The sequence below is a fragment of the Mustelus asterias genome, chromosome 1 (genome assembly GCF_964213995.1).
Source record: "Mustelus asterias chromosome 1, sMusAst1.hap1.1, whole genome shotgun sequence".
Classification (NCBI taxonomy): domain Eukaryota; kingdom Metazoa; phylum Chordata; class Chondrichthyes; order Carcharhiniformes; family Triakidae; genus Mustelus; species Mustelus asterias.
The window spans coordinates 74,763,761-74,782,082 of NC_135801.1; the positions used below are offsets into that span (position 1 = coordinate 74,763,761).

General features: G+C 40.4%; 1 protein-coding gene across 1 annotated transcript in view; it reads left to right on the plus strand.

Annotated features, from left to right (window-relative positions):
* Window positions 1–274: 274 nt before the first annotated feature.
* LOC144494304 (synaptopodin-2-like) overlaps window positions 275–18,322 on the plus strand; it is a 72,586-nt gene continuing 54,538 nt past the window's right edge. The window contains exon 1 of the mRNA XM_078213818.1: window positions 275–428. Within this exon, the coding sequence (XP_078069944.1) occupies window positions 324–428 (105 nt within the window). The 5' untranslated portion in view covers window positions 275–323. The remainder of the gene's footprint in view (window positions 429–18,322) is intronic.

Below are 18,322 nucleotides of genomic sequence, written 5' to 3' on the forward strand. Positions count from 1 at the left end.
TTGGAAATAATAACTGCTCTCTGTTTTTTTTCCCCCTTACATTTCCTCTTGTTTATCTTGAGCTAGTCACTGGTGTGTTGCAGTTTGTCTCTTGTGTGCTCCACTTTCTGGATAACTTTGTTTGGATGGGGCTGAGCTGCTTCCTCTGACGTACATTATATTGTGGTGCTGTAAGTGGTTGGTAACTGTGTTGAGTGACTGCCTTTTTTCTCAGACAAACTGAGCTGTATCTCCTAACTAGAAAGCAGTTTCAGTCTGACACACACTCCATCTTAGAGGTTCACCCGTTCCACAGAGAGGAAGCTGTATACAAATTCACCTCCATGGGCATTGGGGATTATGTCTGTGTCACAATCGGTGGTGGAGCACCTTGGGGATTCAGACTGCAAGGTGGCAAAGAGCACAAGCAGCCTTTACAGGTTACAAAGGTAAGCAGAACAATTTAATTATGATGGTCACCAAAGGTAGAATATTCCAAAGTAACACCCTGGAACTCCTTCAATATAGTTGCTCAAATTAGTTAATTTTAAGACTGCATATTTATCACCCACTTTTCTTAAAATTGGTGGGATTCATGGAATTAAAATTATTTATTTTGGAATTTTTTGCAAAGTTTTTCAAAGTGTAATTGTTAGCCATTTTTTGGCATTCAATGATGATCTGTTCCTGTTTCCTCCAGTTAACACAAAATCATATATTTTAAAATTCCTCCGATGAGCCGATACTACATAAAAATCTGATAGTGACCATGGTGAAATTAAAGTTAACTGTGAGGTGAAAATAGTATTATCAGTGATAATCTTAAAAGAACTTCCTGTTGCATATGATTATGGAAGAGATTATGGTCTGCGGGTTGTTCTTGTTGTTTTTTTGCTGTAGGTAAATGAATATTGAATCTTACACCGGGCAATTGCAGGGATCTGCTTTTGATTAAACCACACCAGTTAAGTAGCATGAAAAGCATTACTGAACATTAATTGACAGCACATAATTCAACTTCAGGGGAAAATTCCTGCTTTCAAGAGGGTGGGAGTAGTATTTATGTTCACTAGTCTATATTTAAACTTTTGCTTAATAGAAAGATTTCTGTTCAAAAGAGACAAAAAATACTACGCAAAACTCATTCTCCCCGATAAGATAATGCATCACAGATGGCCAAAAAAATAATGCACTAAATGGCTGTTTCTACCGGATTGGATTTAAGATTTGAAGTTTTATATTATTGATAAATAATATTTTACTATGTTATATTGTAATTATTTTTTTGAAACTTTTACAAGGCTTGAACAGTTCCATTGTTGTAAAACATGTGGTTTGCTGCACTGTCCTCAAGTCGATTATTTGAAAGATACGATCATAAAAATGAAAATTTACTTGATTTTAGCCCAGCATGTTGACTAGTGCTGTTGTACATGTTTTGCCCTGTCGCTTTTGTATGAGATAAAGTATAGTGAAATACTTCATGCTTTACAATCTGTTAATAAAAACTTGAAATTCAAGTGTATCTACCTTTAAGAACAACGTTTGAATTACTGTTAAATCAGAAGGAAACATTAACAAATCTCTTATTTATAATTTGTAGCCTGTAGCATTATTTTAGATTTAGTCATAAGCTGATTTATTATCCAATGCCAGTGTGAGTATTGTCTTCTTTTGTAAGAAATCTGGTTCAATAGCTTAACGAGTAATGAAAAAAAATTGGAAATAGTTACCGAACGACATCGAAAAGTGGGAAAGAACAACAGTTTAGAAAGTCTGACACCTAGTGAATCTTTTGGGCAGTTGCAAAATTTTTTAAAAACCCTTGCAGGGTGAGAGACCAATTTAGCCATATGTCTGGGCTTCATGAGTGCACAGCAGGATTTAGTATTCCCCAAAACAACTTTCACTCTACAAATTTACAAAACTGAAAGAAAAGTAAAAGAAAAAATGCACATATCATGATTACCATCTTCATTACAATGTATTTGGTTCACCTTTTTTATTTGTTTATAAATGCACAATGTTAAAACGCATAAAAACACATTATTGAAACATTTCATTGTCTCATTTACACAAATGTGCACACATTACCATGATGAAAGCAACACGTGATACTTCATAATCCCCAAAACAGAAAATAGTTTTGCCAAATACTTTCTAATCAAAACTTTGACCTAATAAGTAATTGTGATGAGATGTTAAACAAATGATTCAGCTGTAAGGATTTATGCAGGCTATTTTAAAAAGGTTTGCTGCCTGATAAAGTTATTCTAATTATTAACAGACCAGTTATCCTCTACAGTTTACATTGTCCTTGATTTTGGATACAAAAACACAGCACAAGACCCTCACACAATATTCTCACACAATTTCAATGTTTTACCAGTTGAGGTGCAAAGAAACATTCGGCTGGTATTTGATCAATCTGCCCCTCAGCCTCACATTTTGTAGACTTGGAAGGGATAGAATTTTACAGGGAAGGTTAACCATTACTTCTCAGAATTGATTGTCATTTTTGACAAATACCTCCCATCATAATCATTAAACTATGCAGAAAACATTCTTCCATTATTATAATCCAGTCATTAAAAATTAAGAATTAGTTTGCATTAAATTACCACTTTCATAAGTAAAGTACAATCTGTCATCCCTGTTATGAATAGAACCCATATTGCTTTGGTAAAGAAAGGTTTTGGGTCACAACCATGGGACGACATTGGTTTAGGCCTGTTTTTGGGTGCAAGATGATCAGTGAGCTCTAAGCATCACCAAGAGCCAGAAGTCTGAGGCTTGTCCAAAATTGGGTCTCACCTGAATAATCCTAATGAGTGCTAAGTGCCAACTGGATATCCAATTTTAGTTCTCCAGTTTTCTGAAGACCAATTTGGACCATCTGTGACCCAGCTCAGGTCCTGTGTGAGATAGGTATGGTGGTAGGGGAAAGGTGTGTAAGAAATTGCGATTGAAGAAGAGAGAGCTTGAAGCATTGCTGTGGAGGTCGGGTGGGGGAACAAAACTGTGCCTTCTGGCTCCTTGTTAAGGTAGGATAAAAATTTAAAACTTAATGGCCAGAATCTTATCACTGTTCATGCCAGCGGGTTTTTCTCATCCTGCTGCAGTGAATGCAGATTTGGCTGGCCACCAAATTCTCCGACCTCGCTGCAGCAGGAGTGTGGCGTGAACGGCAGATAAGATTGCACCCAGCATGTGGTTAACAACCTCCAGAAGATGCTTACTGAGTCCTGATCAGGCCACAGAAGACATCGACAATTAAACAGAACTTGTCTGATGCATCCTCTGATCAGTTTTAATAAAATTTTGAAGAAGGCCCTTAAATATGCATTACACCTTTCATTAACAATAGTGTTGGGTTCCTTCAACATGGGAAGAAATTCGACACCATATGTTAAAACTTTATCCTTATTGCTAATTTGGAATAGATGGCTGTTACAAGTCACATGACCATGGGAATGACCCTTTGTCTGTGAATTACACCCCTGCCCCCCCCCCCCTCCGACCCCCACCCCCACAGGGGCCTCAAGAGCAGAATAATTATTTTCTCTGCTTTTTGAATCTCACACCTCAGTGTACAGATTCCTGGTAATCACAAAACCCTGCCTGCAAATCTGCTGTAAGAGTTTTAACAACATCAGGTTAAAGTCCTTTGAGAACTGAGAAAGCATCAGTCTGCTGTTTTAACATTCAATTGGTAAGCCACCAAGAAGCAGGCCTCTCCAGCAGAGCAGCAGCCTGCACATCAAGCCAATCTCTGCTGGAAGATTACTTGCTATCACACACCGAACCAACCCCATCTCTGTACATTTACTTCATCTTGTGTTATCAGCATCAACTGAAAGTGGATGCTACAACTCCGGACTTTAGCCAGCTGAACACAAATGTCTATGTGAAAGAATTCCTCATTGGACTCTGACTTCGGATTCTGAAAACACATGAACTAATACTTATTTCTCTGTTTTTATTTCTATCCCTCCGTGTGTGTGTGTGTGTGTGAATTTGTGTGTATGTATTTGTGTGGATGTGTCTATGGAGTGCGGAGTTGCTAACACTCCTCCCCTGGGTTTTGAATGTGAAAATAAATGAAACCTTGTGAGTTAATCCTAACTCAAGTTTGCTGTGGATTATCGTACATTGGGGATGTTGGGAGTGGGGAGGGGTGAAATCAGATACCGGAATGGTGGCGGGTTGGGTCAGGTCAGGGAATCAAAATTGTTGGGGGGAGGGGGGGGGCAGCTGGATCGGGGGGTGGGGTTGGCTTGGGCAGATCCAGGTGTTGAACACTGGGGGTGGGTCAGACACTGGGTGAAGAGGTCAGACTCGGGTGGGGAGGTTGGGTCGGAAGGGGAGGTACAACATGGTCATGAAGGGTCGGGTTGTGTGGGGTACAGTTGTGTCAGAACAGAGGCTCAGGTCATTTCGGGTGGCATGGGGGGATCCAGCCAGGCAAAGGGATTGGGTTGGGTCTGGGGTTGATGGGAGCTCTGTGCTGGGATCAGTCTGGGTGTTTAAAATAGTTGCACAGAGGTGAAAAGAGGTTTTATTTCTTTGAACATTTTCTGCTCAACTATTAGTGTAATCCTGGGGTACCATCCAAAGTTAGCGATTTAAGTCATTTGGGGTTTCCGCCAAATCCAGTGCTAGGGAGTCCAGATGTTATGGCTCAATAATTCAAAACTTCTGCTTATAGACAAGTGGTTGGAGAAAATCGATAAAGTTTGCTGGTCTGTAACAATTAGCCAATGCAAAAGCTAAGATGTGGTGGTCAGGGATGCCTGAATATCACCCACAACAATATGGCATTGACTGGATTTCAGCCCACCTGTGGACATGCCTTATGTAAATATGTCTTTTTTTTGTCCTGTTTCATGATCAAGAAACAAGGCTATTTAGCTCTTTTTTTGTGACCCTACTGAAAGCCATATTGTAATTAGAAATTTCAAATGGAATCCCCTCATTAAGAAGAATTGTTAATTGTAAGCTTATAGAAGGCTTATGGGCCCTGTACTGTCTCAAGAGCCCGGCAATGCATCAGAGATGACCACACAGCAAGTGGTTAGGCGGTCAGAAGCATTCTTGTAGAGGAATCCTCCTCCACACTGGTGACGATAGCAGCTGAGGCCATCATTTTTATGAATCACACTGAAGCCTTTTAACAGAACTCCCACATTGAGGTGCCCTCGCCCATACCATCTGCCTCAGCAACACTCACATCTCCCAGGGGGCTGCTGGCCATGCATTATTGTGGGCTCTCCATTAGATTTCACACATCCGTGTCCCACACATCATCGCTAATTGTTCACCTCCTGTTGGATCACACCACAGGGTGCATCTCTAACATGAATGAGGTCGGAGTCGGCAATTGGTCTTGACACTTGACGATCTTTAAAGTGGAGGTGATTCCTCCCATGGTGAGAAAGGATTTTTGCCACCTTAATACAATGCTCATAGGACTAAAGCTTTTGTATAGCTCCCACAAAAAGAAATTCCCCATTGTAGCCCTCACGCCCATCTCCCCACTTGGATTGTTCCCTCACTCATGAACTCAACAATGTATAATCTCAGTGTCCTCTGAGCATAGATTTAGGCCTCATTTTGACTAATGTGAAAATTGCTGTGTTTTACTTTATATGACATTAGACAGAGTCATTTGATTTAAAGATGGCTTCAGTCAGCTATGACTTTGGGACCATTCTATTGTTTTGTGGCAGTATTGGATGGAACCTACTTCACCCAATCAGACCCACTTAATGGCTGCTGCCTGTAAAATTAGGAAATAAGGTTGCCGGTCTCCCAAGCGTGCTACAACACGCATTTCCTGCCAGTGTCAGGCTGTCCATCTAACAGGCAAAATTCAATCCAATAAATATATTTCTTTTTTAATTTAAATGGTTTTGTTCAGAAGGTAATGAAGCCAAATGTCCTGGGTGGCGAGAAGAGTTAAAAGTATTGTTGATATGTGGATTGACAGATGAAGGCACTGACCTTTCCAATCTCACTCATTGCTGAGCTATTAAGGCAAACCTGGAAAGAAAATGATGAGAATCCAGACACCAATGGCTCACCTTATAAGGTGTAAGATCCATTACACACTCAGTCCATCTGTTTGTTTATGTTGCGGGAACGGTAGTAACAGAAAAGACATTCCATGGTATAAATCACAGCTTCATGCCTGCCCAGATATCTGAACTCTGGGTGAACTGAAATTCAAACTGTTTATCTACAGCATCACTTCTTGAGGATCTACCAAGAGACTGACAAGGTGTTCATCCAAAAGTCCCTGCACTTATCGTAATCGAAGAAACATGGGGGTGATATTGATCTTCACCAGTTGTGCATGACAGCCTCATCCCTCAGCAGTTGGTTTTACAGTGTACGTAGTTTTCTTCTTCATTGACTTCAACGGAGAAGGAAATCAGGCATTGCGTAACACAGGCCGCTAATTCACTATGAGCCCATCTTACTCTATGGCAAAGGCAGATTTCACTCCCACATTCAAGGAAAAGGTACTTTACATCTTTGTGGGTTGTACCTCTTTTTATTGCCTTGCTGTATTGCCTGGCTTACACAAACTTTTCAAGTCATAAGTAAACATAACCAGATCATTTGGGGCAGCATGGTGGCACAGTGGTTAGCACTGTTGCCTCACAGCGCCAGGGACCCGGGTTCGATTCCCGGCTTGGGTCACGGTCTGTGTGGAGTTTGCACATTCTCCCCGTGTCTGCGTGGGTTTCCTCCGGGTACTCTGGTTTCCTCCCACACTCCAAAGATGTGTGGGTTAGGTGGATTGGCCATACTAAATTGCCCCTTAGTGTCAGGGGGGGCTAGTTAGGGTAAATGCATGTGGTTATGTGCATAGGACTTGAGTGGGATTGTGGTTGGTGCAGGCTCGAGGGGCTGAGTGGCCTCCTTCTGCACTGCATGATTCTATTTTAGCCTGTTATGGTATACATGGATGTATCCCGTAGCATCCCCTGAAGGGATACACAGTATTTAAAGATCAATTGTAAATCTGGACATGATAAATCCAGGTGCAGGCTTCAGATCAAAGGAGACTCAGTGATGGAATGGATCTCAGAGAACACTGGATCTATTTCATTGTCAAATATATCACATCTTAAGATGTCCCAGAGTAATTAACACCCAGTGATTTGTTATGGCAGACCACTTTCTTTGATATTTACATCATTCTCCCACAGCAGTGCTATGGTTCCTTCTAGTTGCTTAGAAATATATAGTACTAAAGGACAGTGTCAGCTATCTCGGAGAAAAGGATGTGAATTAGAAAGGGACTACAGCACTGCATTGGGAGAAAGTGAGATGAAATAATTTCAGTACCTTTTTGCCAGCATTCTTTAAGAAAATAGGTCAAGTTGGACAACAAAGGCTCATGGGGATGTTGATGGGCTTTTTAGCAAAAGAAAATAGGTCAAGTTGGACAACAAAGGCTCATGGGGATGTTGATGGGCTTTTTAGCAACAATCTTTTGCCAATGCAACAACTAGGAAACTGTAACTACAACAATTTAAGGAGAAAAAAAGGGAGGTTTAGCTGTTAGGTTCATCCATTTAAAGTTGAAGTTTATTTATTAGTCACAAGTAAGGCTTACGTTAACACTGCAATGAAGTTACTGTCATTAAGTGAAACATCTTGTGAAGGTGCAGAGATTATAAGCATCTCTTGTCCTGCTGGGTAAGATAATTATACCTCCAAACTCAGTATATAGAATGTTTGCATTAAGATAAGAATTAGGTCAAATATATTTCCAACATTGAATAGTACTGCAGATGGCCATGACATGCACAATTGTGCAAAATGTACAGAAAAACCAAATATGAGGAAAGCTGAGCTTTCAGTTAAGTTGCACTCTCTGAGTGAATTGTATCACCAGTGTCATTGGTAGAGGAAGATTGTTCACCATTGCATCTGAAGCATAGATGATGAGGTTATTGTAACATCCTTAAGTAAGCAGCCACAAAGATACTGGATGCATTGGTTGTAATTTTCTAAAATTCCTGGATTCCAGAAAGTTCCATCAGATTGGAAAATAGCAAATGTAACAGGATGCAACTGAAAGCAGGTGTGTACAGGTCAATTAGCCTAACATTTGTCATCGGGAAAATACTGGTATCTATTATTAAGGATGTTTTAGTTGGGCACCTAAAAATAATATTAATGCAATCAGATAGAATCGCCATTGTGAAAGAGAAACAATGTTTGAATAATTTATTAAAGTTCTTTGAAGTAACAAGTGACGTGCATAAAAGGGAACCTGCAAATGTGGTGTACTTGGATTTCCAAAAGGCCATGTCAAAGATTACTGCACAAAATAAGAGCACATGGTGTAGGGACGACATATCATCCTGGATGGAGGATTATTAGCTAACGAGAAGCAGAGAATAGAGATTAAATGGGCCATTTTCCAACTGGCAAGCTGTAACTAGTTGAATTCCCCAGGGGTCACTGCTCAGGCCTCAACTATTTATAATCTCTATCAATGATTTGGATGAAGGGACTGAATGTATTGTTACTAAGTTAGCAGATGATACAAAGATAGGTAGGAAAGTAAATTGTGAGGAGGACGCAAGAAATCTGCAAAGGGATTTAGATAGGTTAAGTGAGTGGGCAAAAAATTGATAGATGAAGTATATGGTGTGAACCTGTCCAATTTAGCAGGAAGAATAAAAAGTAGTAAATTATTTAAATGGAGAGAGATTGCAGGACTCTAGGATACAGACTGATCTGGATATCCTGGTACTTGAATCACAAAAAGTTAGTATGCAGGTAAAGCAAGTGATTAGGAAAACAAATGGAATTTTGTTATTTATTGCAAGGGGAATGGAATATGAAAGTAGGGAGACTATAATTGTATAGGATATTGGTGAGACCATATCCAGAGTACTGTATGTAGTTCTAGTCTCCTTACTTAAGAAAGGACATAATTACTTTAGAAACAGTTCAGAGACTGATTCCTGGGATGAAGGGTTTATCTTATGAGGAAAGATTGGAAAGGTTGGACCTGTATCCTTTGGGGTTTAGAAGAATGAGAGGTGATCGTATTGAAGCACATAAATTCCTAAGGAGACTTGATAGGGTGGATGCTGAGAGGATGTTTCTCCTTTTGAAAGAGACTAAACTAGGGGACACAGTTTAAAAATAAGGAGTCTCCCATTTAAGAAGGAGATAAGGAGAAATATTTTTTCTCTCAGGGTTGTCAGTCTTTGGTATTCTCATCCATAGAGAGCATTGGAAGCAATGTCATTGATTATGTTTAAGGCTGAGTTAGATAGATTCTTGATTGACAAGGGAGTCAAAGGGTATAAGGGGTAGATACAAAAGTGGAGTTGAGGCCACAGTCAGACCAGCCATGGTCTTATCAAACAGCAGAGCAGGCACAAGGTTTCCAATGTTATAATGCTGGAAATATTCAGCATCTGTATAGAGAGAAATGGAGTTGATGTTTTGTCACAATTTCATCAGTGCTGTGTCTTCCTTTCTGTGGTGGGAAAGAGAGAATGGTGGAATAGAGCATACAAAATAGGAACAAAATTAAACTATATGGCCTGTCTATCCTGTTCTGCCATTCAATACAATCGTGGCTGATTTTCGGGCTCAATTCTACTTTCCCATCTGCCCTCCTTATCGCTTCAGAGACTAAATCTGCCCACTTGAGCCTTAAATCTGTTCCATGATGCAGCTTTCACAATCTTCTAGGGTAAAGAATTCCAAAGATTCACAACTATATAGGTGAATAATTTTTTTCCTCATTTCAGTCCAAATGATTGACCCCATAATCTGAGACTATGCCCCTGTGTTCTAGATTCCTCGGCCAGTAGAAACAACCTCAGTTTCTACCCTGTCATGTCCCTTCAGAATCATATATAATCTAATGGGATCACTCCTCATCCTTTTACATTCCAGGGAATATGGGCCCAATTTACTCGGCACTGAAATAACTCCTCCGAGGCCAGTGTCCCTTCACCAAATTCAGATTTATTTACCTAGTAAGCTGCACTCAGACAGGTCTTTCCTCATACAGAGTATAAAGCTGAAATGCCAGTAACTCTGACACTCCACATTATGTGCATTTGTGGGGCTCCAGATTGGACAAGTCATTACTGCCTTAATCAGGGAGCTCGTATTTGAAGAGGTCCACATTGTGGGCCTCATTAAAGTCATCACAGGCACCTCATCATTAACACTCTCTCATCCCAGGAACAAATCTATTGAAACTTTGCCATATTGCCTGCAAGACAAATATATCCTTCCTTAGACATGCACCAGGATGATCCAGTGGCAGTGGTGGCTTGCTATTAGCCAGCAGGTTCCCGTTGGTGAGGCTGGCAAGGCATGGAAAATACCATTGCTTTTGGCGGAACCAGAAGATCCCACTGCTAGCCAGTGCCGAGCTACCTCCACCACTGGAAAATCCACTGCGAAGGGACTGGAAAACCCCAGCCATGGAGACTAAAACTGTGCACAGTAGTCCAGGTGTGGTCTCACCAAAGCACCATAGAATTAGAGTAAGATTTCCTTACTCTGTACTCCAATCCATTGCAATAAAGGTCAAGATCCCATTTGATTTTCCAATTGCTTGCTGTAGCTTCATACTAACTTCCCATGTTCCTCGTAATGTGTACCCAGGTCCCTGTAAACATCAACATTTACAAGATTCAAGCCTTTCATTAACATTTCCAAGTTTCACAAACTCAGATAACTGTTAGCAGCTTTTATCTTGAGAATTTTTTCCACATTCGTAAGACTGCAGAGATCAAATTACGTGATCATATTCATGGAAATTCCCTATTAGCTCTGTCATATGTATCAAATTAAATCACACATTTTATCTAGCAATTTTCTATCTAGCATATCTGTGTGTGTGCAGACCAGAAAATTGAGTGACCACCGTATTTTTTTCTGACTTTAAGTGCAAATGTATCCTCCAGTGAATTCCTTATGAGGTTCATACTCATGTTATTCACACATTTATTTTGAGGGGAGAGTCTAATTATATCTGTATTTAGTACGATTGCAGTCATTAGCAGCTCTGCTTACATTCCTAATGTTGATGTGGAGATGCTGGCGTTGGACTGGGGTGGGCACAGTAAGAAGTCTCACAATACCAGGTTAAAGTCCAACGCCGGAGGATGAAGGGGCAGCCTGATGAAGGAGCAGCGCTCCGAAAGCTTGTGCTACCAAATATACCTGTTGGACTTTAACCTGGTATTGTGAGACTTCTGATTATTCCTAATGTTTGGATGGGTGGTCAGAATCAGTGATATTTTCATCTGGTACAAAAGGACATTAGAGAGAAATTGGCTAAAGTTCCAATTTAATGGGATAGAAAGAAACAGTCTGATTTTTAAAAATATATTCATATGGGCCCAAACACCCATGAAGTGGCACATCCCAAAAAGTGCCAAGATCAGCCTTCTGGAGAGCTGGATCTCTGTTTTCACCAAAGTTCATTGGGTTGGGTAATACGGGTTTAAAACGCTTTGTTCCCCCGAATTGAAGAGTCCTGAGCTGGGGTGGTGGCAATTCCCCACCTAGAAAATAACTACATGTCCTGGACCACATTCCTATGCTTAACGAACAACAGAGGAACTGTACTGTCAGTGGTAGGCAACAGCCCTGCCATACTTCTCCTCCTTCCTTTCTGTGGATATCATTACGCACTATCTGTCACCATCATACATCTGCCCACAGATGTATGGAATAGAATCCTCCCCCACCCCTGAGTTTCCAAACTTCACTCCCAAAAACAAGCTTAAAAATCTTCTCTCATAATCATTTCCCTTAGTGGTTTGCATTCCGAAATCCAGTCTAGGTTTTTCAAATGATACTTTTAAACAAAACATCCGCTCCACTTTTAATAGTGAATCCAGTCCAAGATTTTCAATTCCTCCTTTAGGATTTCTTTTTATTAATTGTACAAACTGTTCACAATTGCTTTAACACTTGATTCCCAGACTCCAGTACAGTGGCATCAAACATTTAATTTACCTCTGAAGTCTGCTGTCCTACTTTAAATCTGGTTACTGCAATTGTCTCTTTAACTCAGAACACTTTGTTTACTGTTCCTTGAATTCTTCTGATAAATACTTTTGGCTCTATTCTCCTAACTCCAATAATCGTAAATGTTCTTTCTGTCCCAATTCCCTAGTTATCTGCACAGTAACGTGTCCCTTAGAAAGCCTGCATCTTTGCAAACTCCCTTGTCCCATCCAGTTTAGAATCATAGAACTATAGAATTCCTACAGTGCAGAAAGAGGTCATTCAGCCTATCAAATCTGCACCAACAACAATTATACACAGGTACTATCCCCATAACCCCATGTATTAAGAACATAAGAAATAGGAGCAGGAGTAGGCCATCTAGCCCCTCGAGCCTGCCCCGCCATTCAATAAGATCGTGGCTGATCTGATAGTGGTTTAATTCCATTTACCCACCCACTCCCCATAACCCTTAATTCCCTTATTGATCAGAAATCTATCTACCTGTGACTTAAACATATTTAATGAGGTAGCCTCCACTGCTTCAATGGACAGATAATTCCAGAGATTCACTACCCTCTGAGAGAAGAAGTTCCTCCTCAACTCTGTTCTAAACTGATTCCCCCTTATTTTGAGGCTGTGTCCTCTAGTTCTTGTTTCCTTTCTAAGTGGAAAGAATCTCTCTGCCTCTACCCTGTCTTGCCCCTTCATTATCTTATATGTCTCTATAAGATCTCCCCTCAGCCTTCTAAACGCCAACGACTACAGGCCCAATCTACTCAATCTCTCCTCATAAGCTAACCCCTTCATCTCCGGTATCAACCTGGTGAACCTTCTCTGTACTCCCTCCAAGGCCAATATATCCTTCCGCAAATAAGGGGACCAAAATTGCACACAGTACTCTCGTTGCAGCCTCACCAGTACCTTGTACAATTGCAACAAGACCTCCCTGCTTTTATACTCCATTCCCTTCGCAATAAAGGCCAACATTCCATTTGCCTTCTTGATCACCTGCTGCACCTGCAAACTGAGTTTTTGTGATTCATGCACAAGGACCCCCAGGTCCCTCTGCACAGTAGCATGTTGTAATTTTTCACCATTTAAATAATAGTCCATTTTACTATTATTCCTTCCAAAGTGGATAACCTCACACTTGTCAACGTTATACTCCATCTGTTAGATCCTCGCCCACTCACTTAGCCTAGCCAAATCTCTCTGCAGACTTTCCGCATCCTCCACGCAATTCGCTTTCCCACTCATCTTTGTGTCATCCGCAAACTTTGTTACCCTACACTCGGTCCCCTCCTCCAGATCGCCTATGTATATGGTAAACAGTTGAGGCCCCAGCACCGATCCCTGCGGCACGCCACTCGTCACCAACTGCCAACCAGAAAAGCACCCATTTATTCCAACTCTCTGCTTCCTGTTAGATCGCCAATCCTCAATCCACGCTAACACTTTACCCCCAACTCCATGTACCTTAATCTTCTATTTACCCTGTTAATCTCCTTGACACTATGGGGCAACTTAGCATGTCCAATTAAACACTTAGATTTTACAAGCTTTAATAAAGGATGAATAGAATATAGAACTTTGGAGTGTGTGAGGAAACTGGAGCACCTCGAGGAAACACATGCAGACACGGGGAGAATGTGCAAACTCCACACAGACAGTCACCCAAGGCCAGAATTGAAGCTGGGTCCCTGGCACCGTGAGACAGCAGTGCTAACTACTGTGCCACAATACCACCCGCTCCTCCTGGCAGGGTTGAAAGATGTTCACTCCCTGGTATCCTGTGTCCAGCTGCAATCTATCCAGCTAGAAGTAAAACTTCAAAGCTTTTTTACAAGGGCCTCCAGTTGCTAAGCAATGCCCACAGACTTTTGCTGGTCTATTTATTCTTCATGCCATAGCCCACTCTAAGCACAATAGAAATACAGTTGGAAATTAACCAACCCCCACACAAACAAACATCTTTGTCCAGCATGGATATAACTATAGGTTTTACCCTTCCAGGCATAGAAAGTTTAAATTAAACACAATTAGAACTATACCTTATTTCTAATGTTTACCAAAACAAATATTAATCCTGAAAACTACCTTTGTTTTCCTAACACGCAATGTTTTACAAAGTGTACATTCTACCAGCCAGGTTTCTCTGGTGTCCTAAAGTGACAAATAGAGCAATGTTGTCAAACTCATCTCATGCAAAGGCACATCCACCTCACCTGCCATCAAACAGAAGTTTTGGATGATGGAGATTATGCATTGATTTGATTTGTAATTTTATTTTGGCAGCTAATGTGTTGTTTTATTCATCCTTCATTAAAGCTTGTAAAATCTAAGTGTTTAAGTATTGTTCGTCAAATTTTAGTAACAATTGTTTTCATTAATACAACCTCCATTTTTATCCCCATATAAATGGCTACTTAAAAGTAAATGGTCATACACCTTTTAGTATTCACAAGCAATACTCACCTTGCATACTGGCCCCACTGGCACAACAAGCTCCATTTCTTAACATGGGAGGAGTGTCCTTCTGCGGATTTCAACCATTTTTCAACCTATCATGAGACCCTAGTGAAGCTGTTATTCATCAAAAGTGACAGGCATAATGATAAAAAAAACTCTTGAAATACCCCCGTTGGACCAGTCATAAAGCCAGTCTGCAATAAAACAAAATCTTGGTCATGCAAAGCACATCCATCAGCAGTTGAAATAGAAGATTGATTAATATTTAACGAAGAGATGGAGAACAGAAAAGGGAAGGTAGACAAATCTCTTTATTGAACCAACCAATACAAAGAGAGGTGGGAGGAATAACAGAGGTCATCACTTAAATATATCTAGAGAATAATATAGGAGTCTGTGATTCTATAAAAGACCCTGTAGCACTGTTTTGAAGAAGAGCAGGCAAGTTCTTGTCAATGACTTGCTCAACATTTGTCCTTCAGTTAAACATCATTAAAACAGATTATCTGGTCAGTATCATATTACTGTTTGGGGGACCTTGTTGTGGGCAAATTTCCTACATTACAACAGTGACTACAATCCAGTATTTGTACGAATGTATTTCAGTTGCTGCAAGGTACTTTGGGATGGCCTGAGATTTAAAAAAGCATTAAATAAATGTAAATTATTTATTTTACGATGTATTATATTGTAAGAGTTATATTGCTTTTGAAAATGAAATAGCTGAATAACTTAAATCATAACATTTAATAGAAAGGGACTACTCCTGTTGACACACCTCGCCAAAAAGTGTTCCTGAGACTGCTCTATCACACAGCAAACCCTTTGCATAATGATGGCAGTTTGATTTCAATTTTATCTCCTTTTGGCAAAAGCACAATTAAAAGAGATCCAAAATTAAAAGACGATGAAGAATTTGTGGCAAATATTGGATTGACAGTTCACTGGAAGAAATCATTAAACCTTTACACCAAACAATGATGGCGACTTTGTAATATTCTGTGCTATCAGCATGTGCAGCTCCAATAACTCTCAAGAAGCTTGACACCATCCAGGACAAAGCAGCCCTCTTGATTGGCACCACGTCCACAAACATCCACTCCCTCCTCGCCGATGCTCAGTAGCAGCAGTGTGTATTATCGACAAGCTGCACTGCAGCAATTCACCAAAGAGTCTTAGACAGCACCTTCCAAACCCATGACCACTTCCATCAAGAAGGGAAAGGGCAGCAGATACATGGGAACACCACAATCTGCAAGCTCCCCTCCAAGACACTCACAGTCCTGACTTGGAAATATATCGCCGTTCCTTTGCAGTCGCTGGGGCAAACTCCTGGAATTCCCTCCCTAATGGCATTGTGGATCAACTCACAGCATGTGGACTGACTGCAGCGATTCAAGCAGGCAGCTCACCACCACCTTCTTGAAGGCAACTAGGGATGGGCAATAAATACAGGCCAGCCAGTGGCGCCCATGTCCCATGAATGAATAAAAAAATTAACTGAACAGTTTCTATCACTTCATCAGTTTGTTTATATTTCTTGTGGTCTTTTACCTTCATGTTGGTGAAACATGTTGAAAAAAAGTACAAATGCATCAAATAATTCAAGAATGGTGCAGCCCAAATGTTCAAAATACTGAATCTGAAATGTATGTACATATGGTGGGTAGAGAAGATATTGAAATAGCTATTAACACTGCTACTTTGACATTCTGCCTTCTATTGGTTTGCAGACAGGCAACTTTCAATATAAATAGTTGTATTTATTTAGCATTAAGTAACACAATTCTCTTTGGTGCTTGAGTTCTTTCTCTGGTCAGCATCTACAGATGTGAATATGAGAACAAGTTTAATTCAACTGCAGGGATTGATTCCCTTATATGGAAGTTGCTTCTAACTGTGTGCTTCTCCAAAGAACTGGCTGCAAACTAGGAATTATTATCTTATGACTCACAAAACAATGGCACAAGTCCATAGTGCCAATGTAAAACAATATTTTTATAGAGTCCTTCAGCCTTATAATCCCAAAGATCAACAATTAAAAAGCTTTAACCTAACACAAGCAATCAAAGAGTCCCCTTAATGCTTTGCATAAACTGAGTTTAACATTAAACATCACAGACATGTTGAAAGCTTTACTGCAGTTTCTCTATGTGTGTTCTAATTTAGCCATCTCCAAAAACTAGGGTAACATAATAAGCAGCTATGCATTAAATGGCAGTAATTCAATTAACATTAATAAAACTTTTTAACATTTTTTGGATGACATCAGATTCCTGAAATTAAATTACACTGTTATTAAATACAAGTTCGAGTGGCATGTAAAATATATAATTTGTCATTATTTCTCCCCTCAAATTTGCCTTCCTTTTAAAGTTGTTTTACTAACATCTCCCTTACCTGTTCAGTGTGGTAGCGGTGACATGAGATGAGCGAATGGATCATTAAAGCAACAGTAAATAAAATTAGAGCTAAAACATAGGGTTGATTCCTGTTTGCAATTAATGTATCATATGAAAGCTCATGGGCATTCAGCCTCTCATTTTCACACATTAAAATAAATTGTGGCATTGTGGCACAATGGTTAGCATTGCTGCATCATAGCACCATGGACTTGGGTTCGATTCCACCCTTGGGTGACTGCCTGTGTGAAGTTTGCATCTTCTCCCTATGTCTGCATTAGTTTCCTCTGGGTGCTCTGGTTTCCTCTCACCGTCCAAAAATATGCAGGTTCGGTGGATTGGCCATGCTAAATTGCCCCTTAGTGTCCAAAGATGTGTAGATTGCGTGGATTAGCCATGGTAAATGCACAGGGGTTATGGGGATAGGGCAGAGAGGATGGCCTGAGTAGGATGCCCTTTTGAGGCAGTGCAGACTTGATGGGCCAAATGGCCTCAAGAGTTTGCACGTTCTCCAGCACTGTCGGGATTCTATGGTTCTATCCTGCGGTTCAAGCTCAATTTTACACCAGCGACAAAATTTAGCTTCTGGCATCCATTGTTTGGATGCAACAGATGCTGTTTTGATTGAAAGTATGACTTACAACTTTTGTGCAAGTGGTTTTGTAATACGCCTTGAAGAAATATCAGCATGACATCACTAGAAGGGAATTGCGTCATGTGATCCAGTCTTAGTTTCACTTTTGCTTTGAGCAGAATACAGCACATAGCTCTGATATCACCAAGCTGTATACCAATGTATAACTGTTCTCATGTGCCTAGTTTTAATAAACAAACTCATAATATGTTTGCCCAATCCCTTACGAGCAATTGGTGGCTTGTGTCCTATACAGTAAATAAGCCCAAGGTACTATATCATTATAATAACATAACAGAGATGCTAGTGTTAAACTCAGTGAGAGCATTAGCTCTGACAAATGGAGTGTGTGCCAGAAGTTTGCAGATTCGGCAGATGATGACATCAGTTAGCTTGCAATGTTGATTTGATGCCAGGGTGCTATTTTGGAGTATAACCCCCCAATTAATGCTCTTTCTCAAAATTGCATTCAGCAGCAGGAAAGATCGCTAATTAGAAGAGAATATCAACCACTTTCCGGTTAGTTGATGATTGATTTGTTACTGACTGTTGCTGAGTTTGTAGAAGTGTTTAGTGGTTTGTAAAACTATTTAAAACATGTGGTGATGTGGCAAGTGCTGCAGAGCTTTTACACAAGTAAAATATTGCAAATGCTGGAAATCTGAAATGAAAATATAAAATGCTGGAAAATACCGGCACAGTGACACAGTGATGCCAGAGACCCGGGTTCGATTCCGGCCTTGGGTGACTGTCTGTGTGGAGCATGCACTTTCCCCCCATGTCTGTGTGGGTTTCCTCTGGCCGCTCCGGTTTCCTCCCA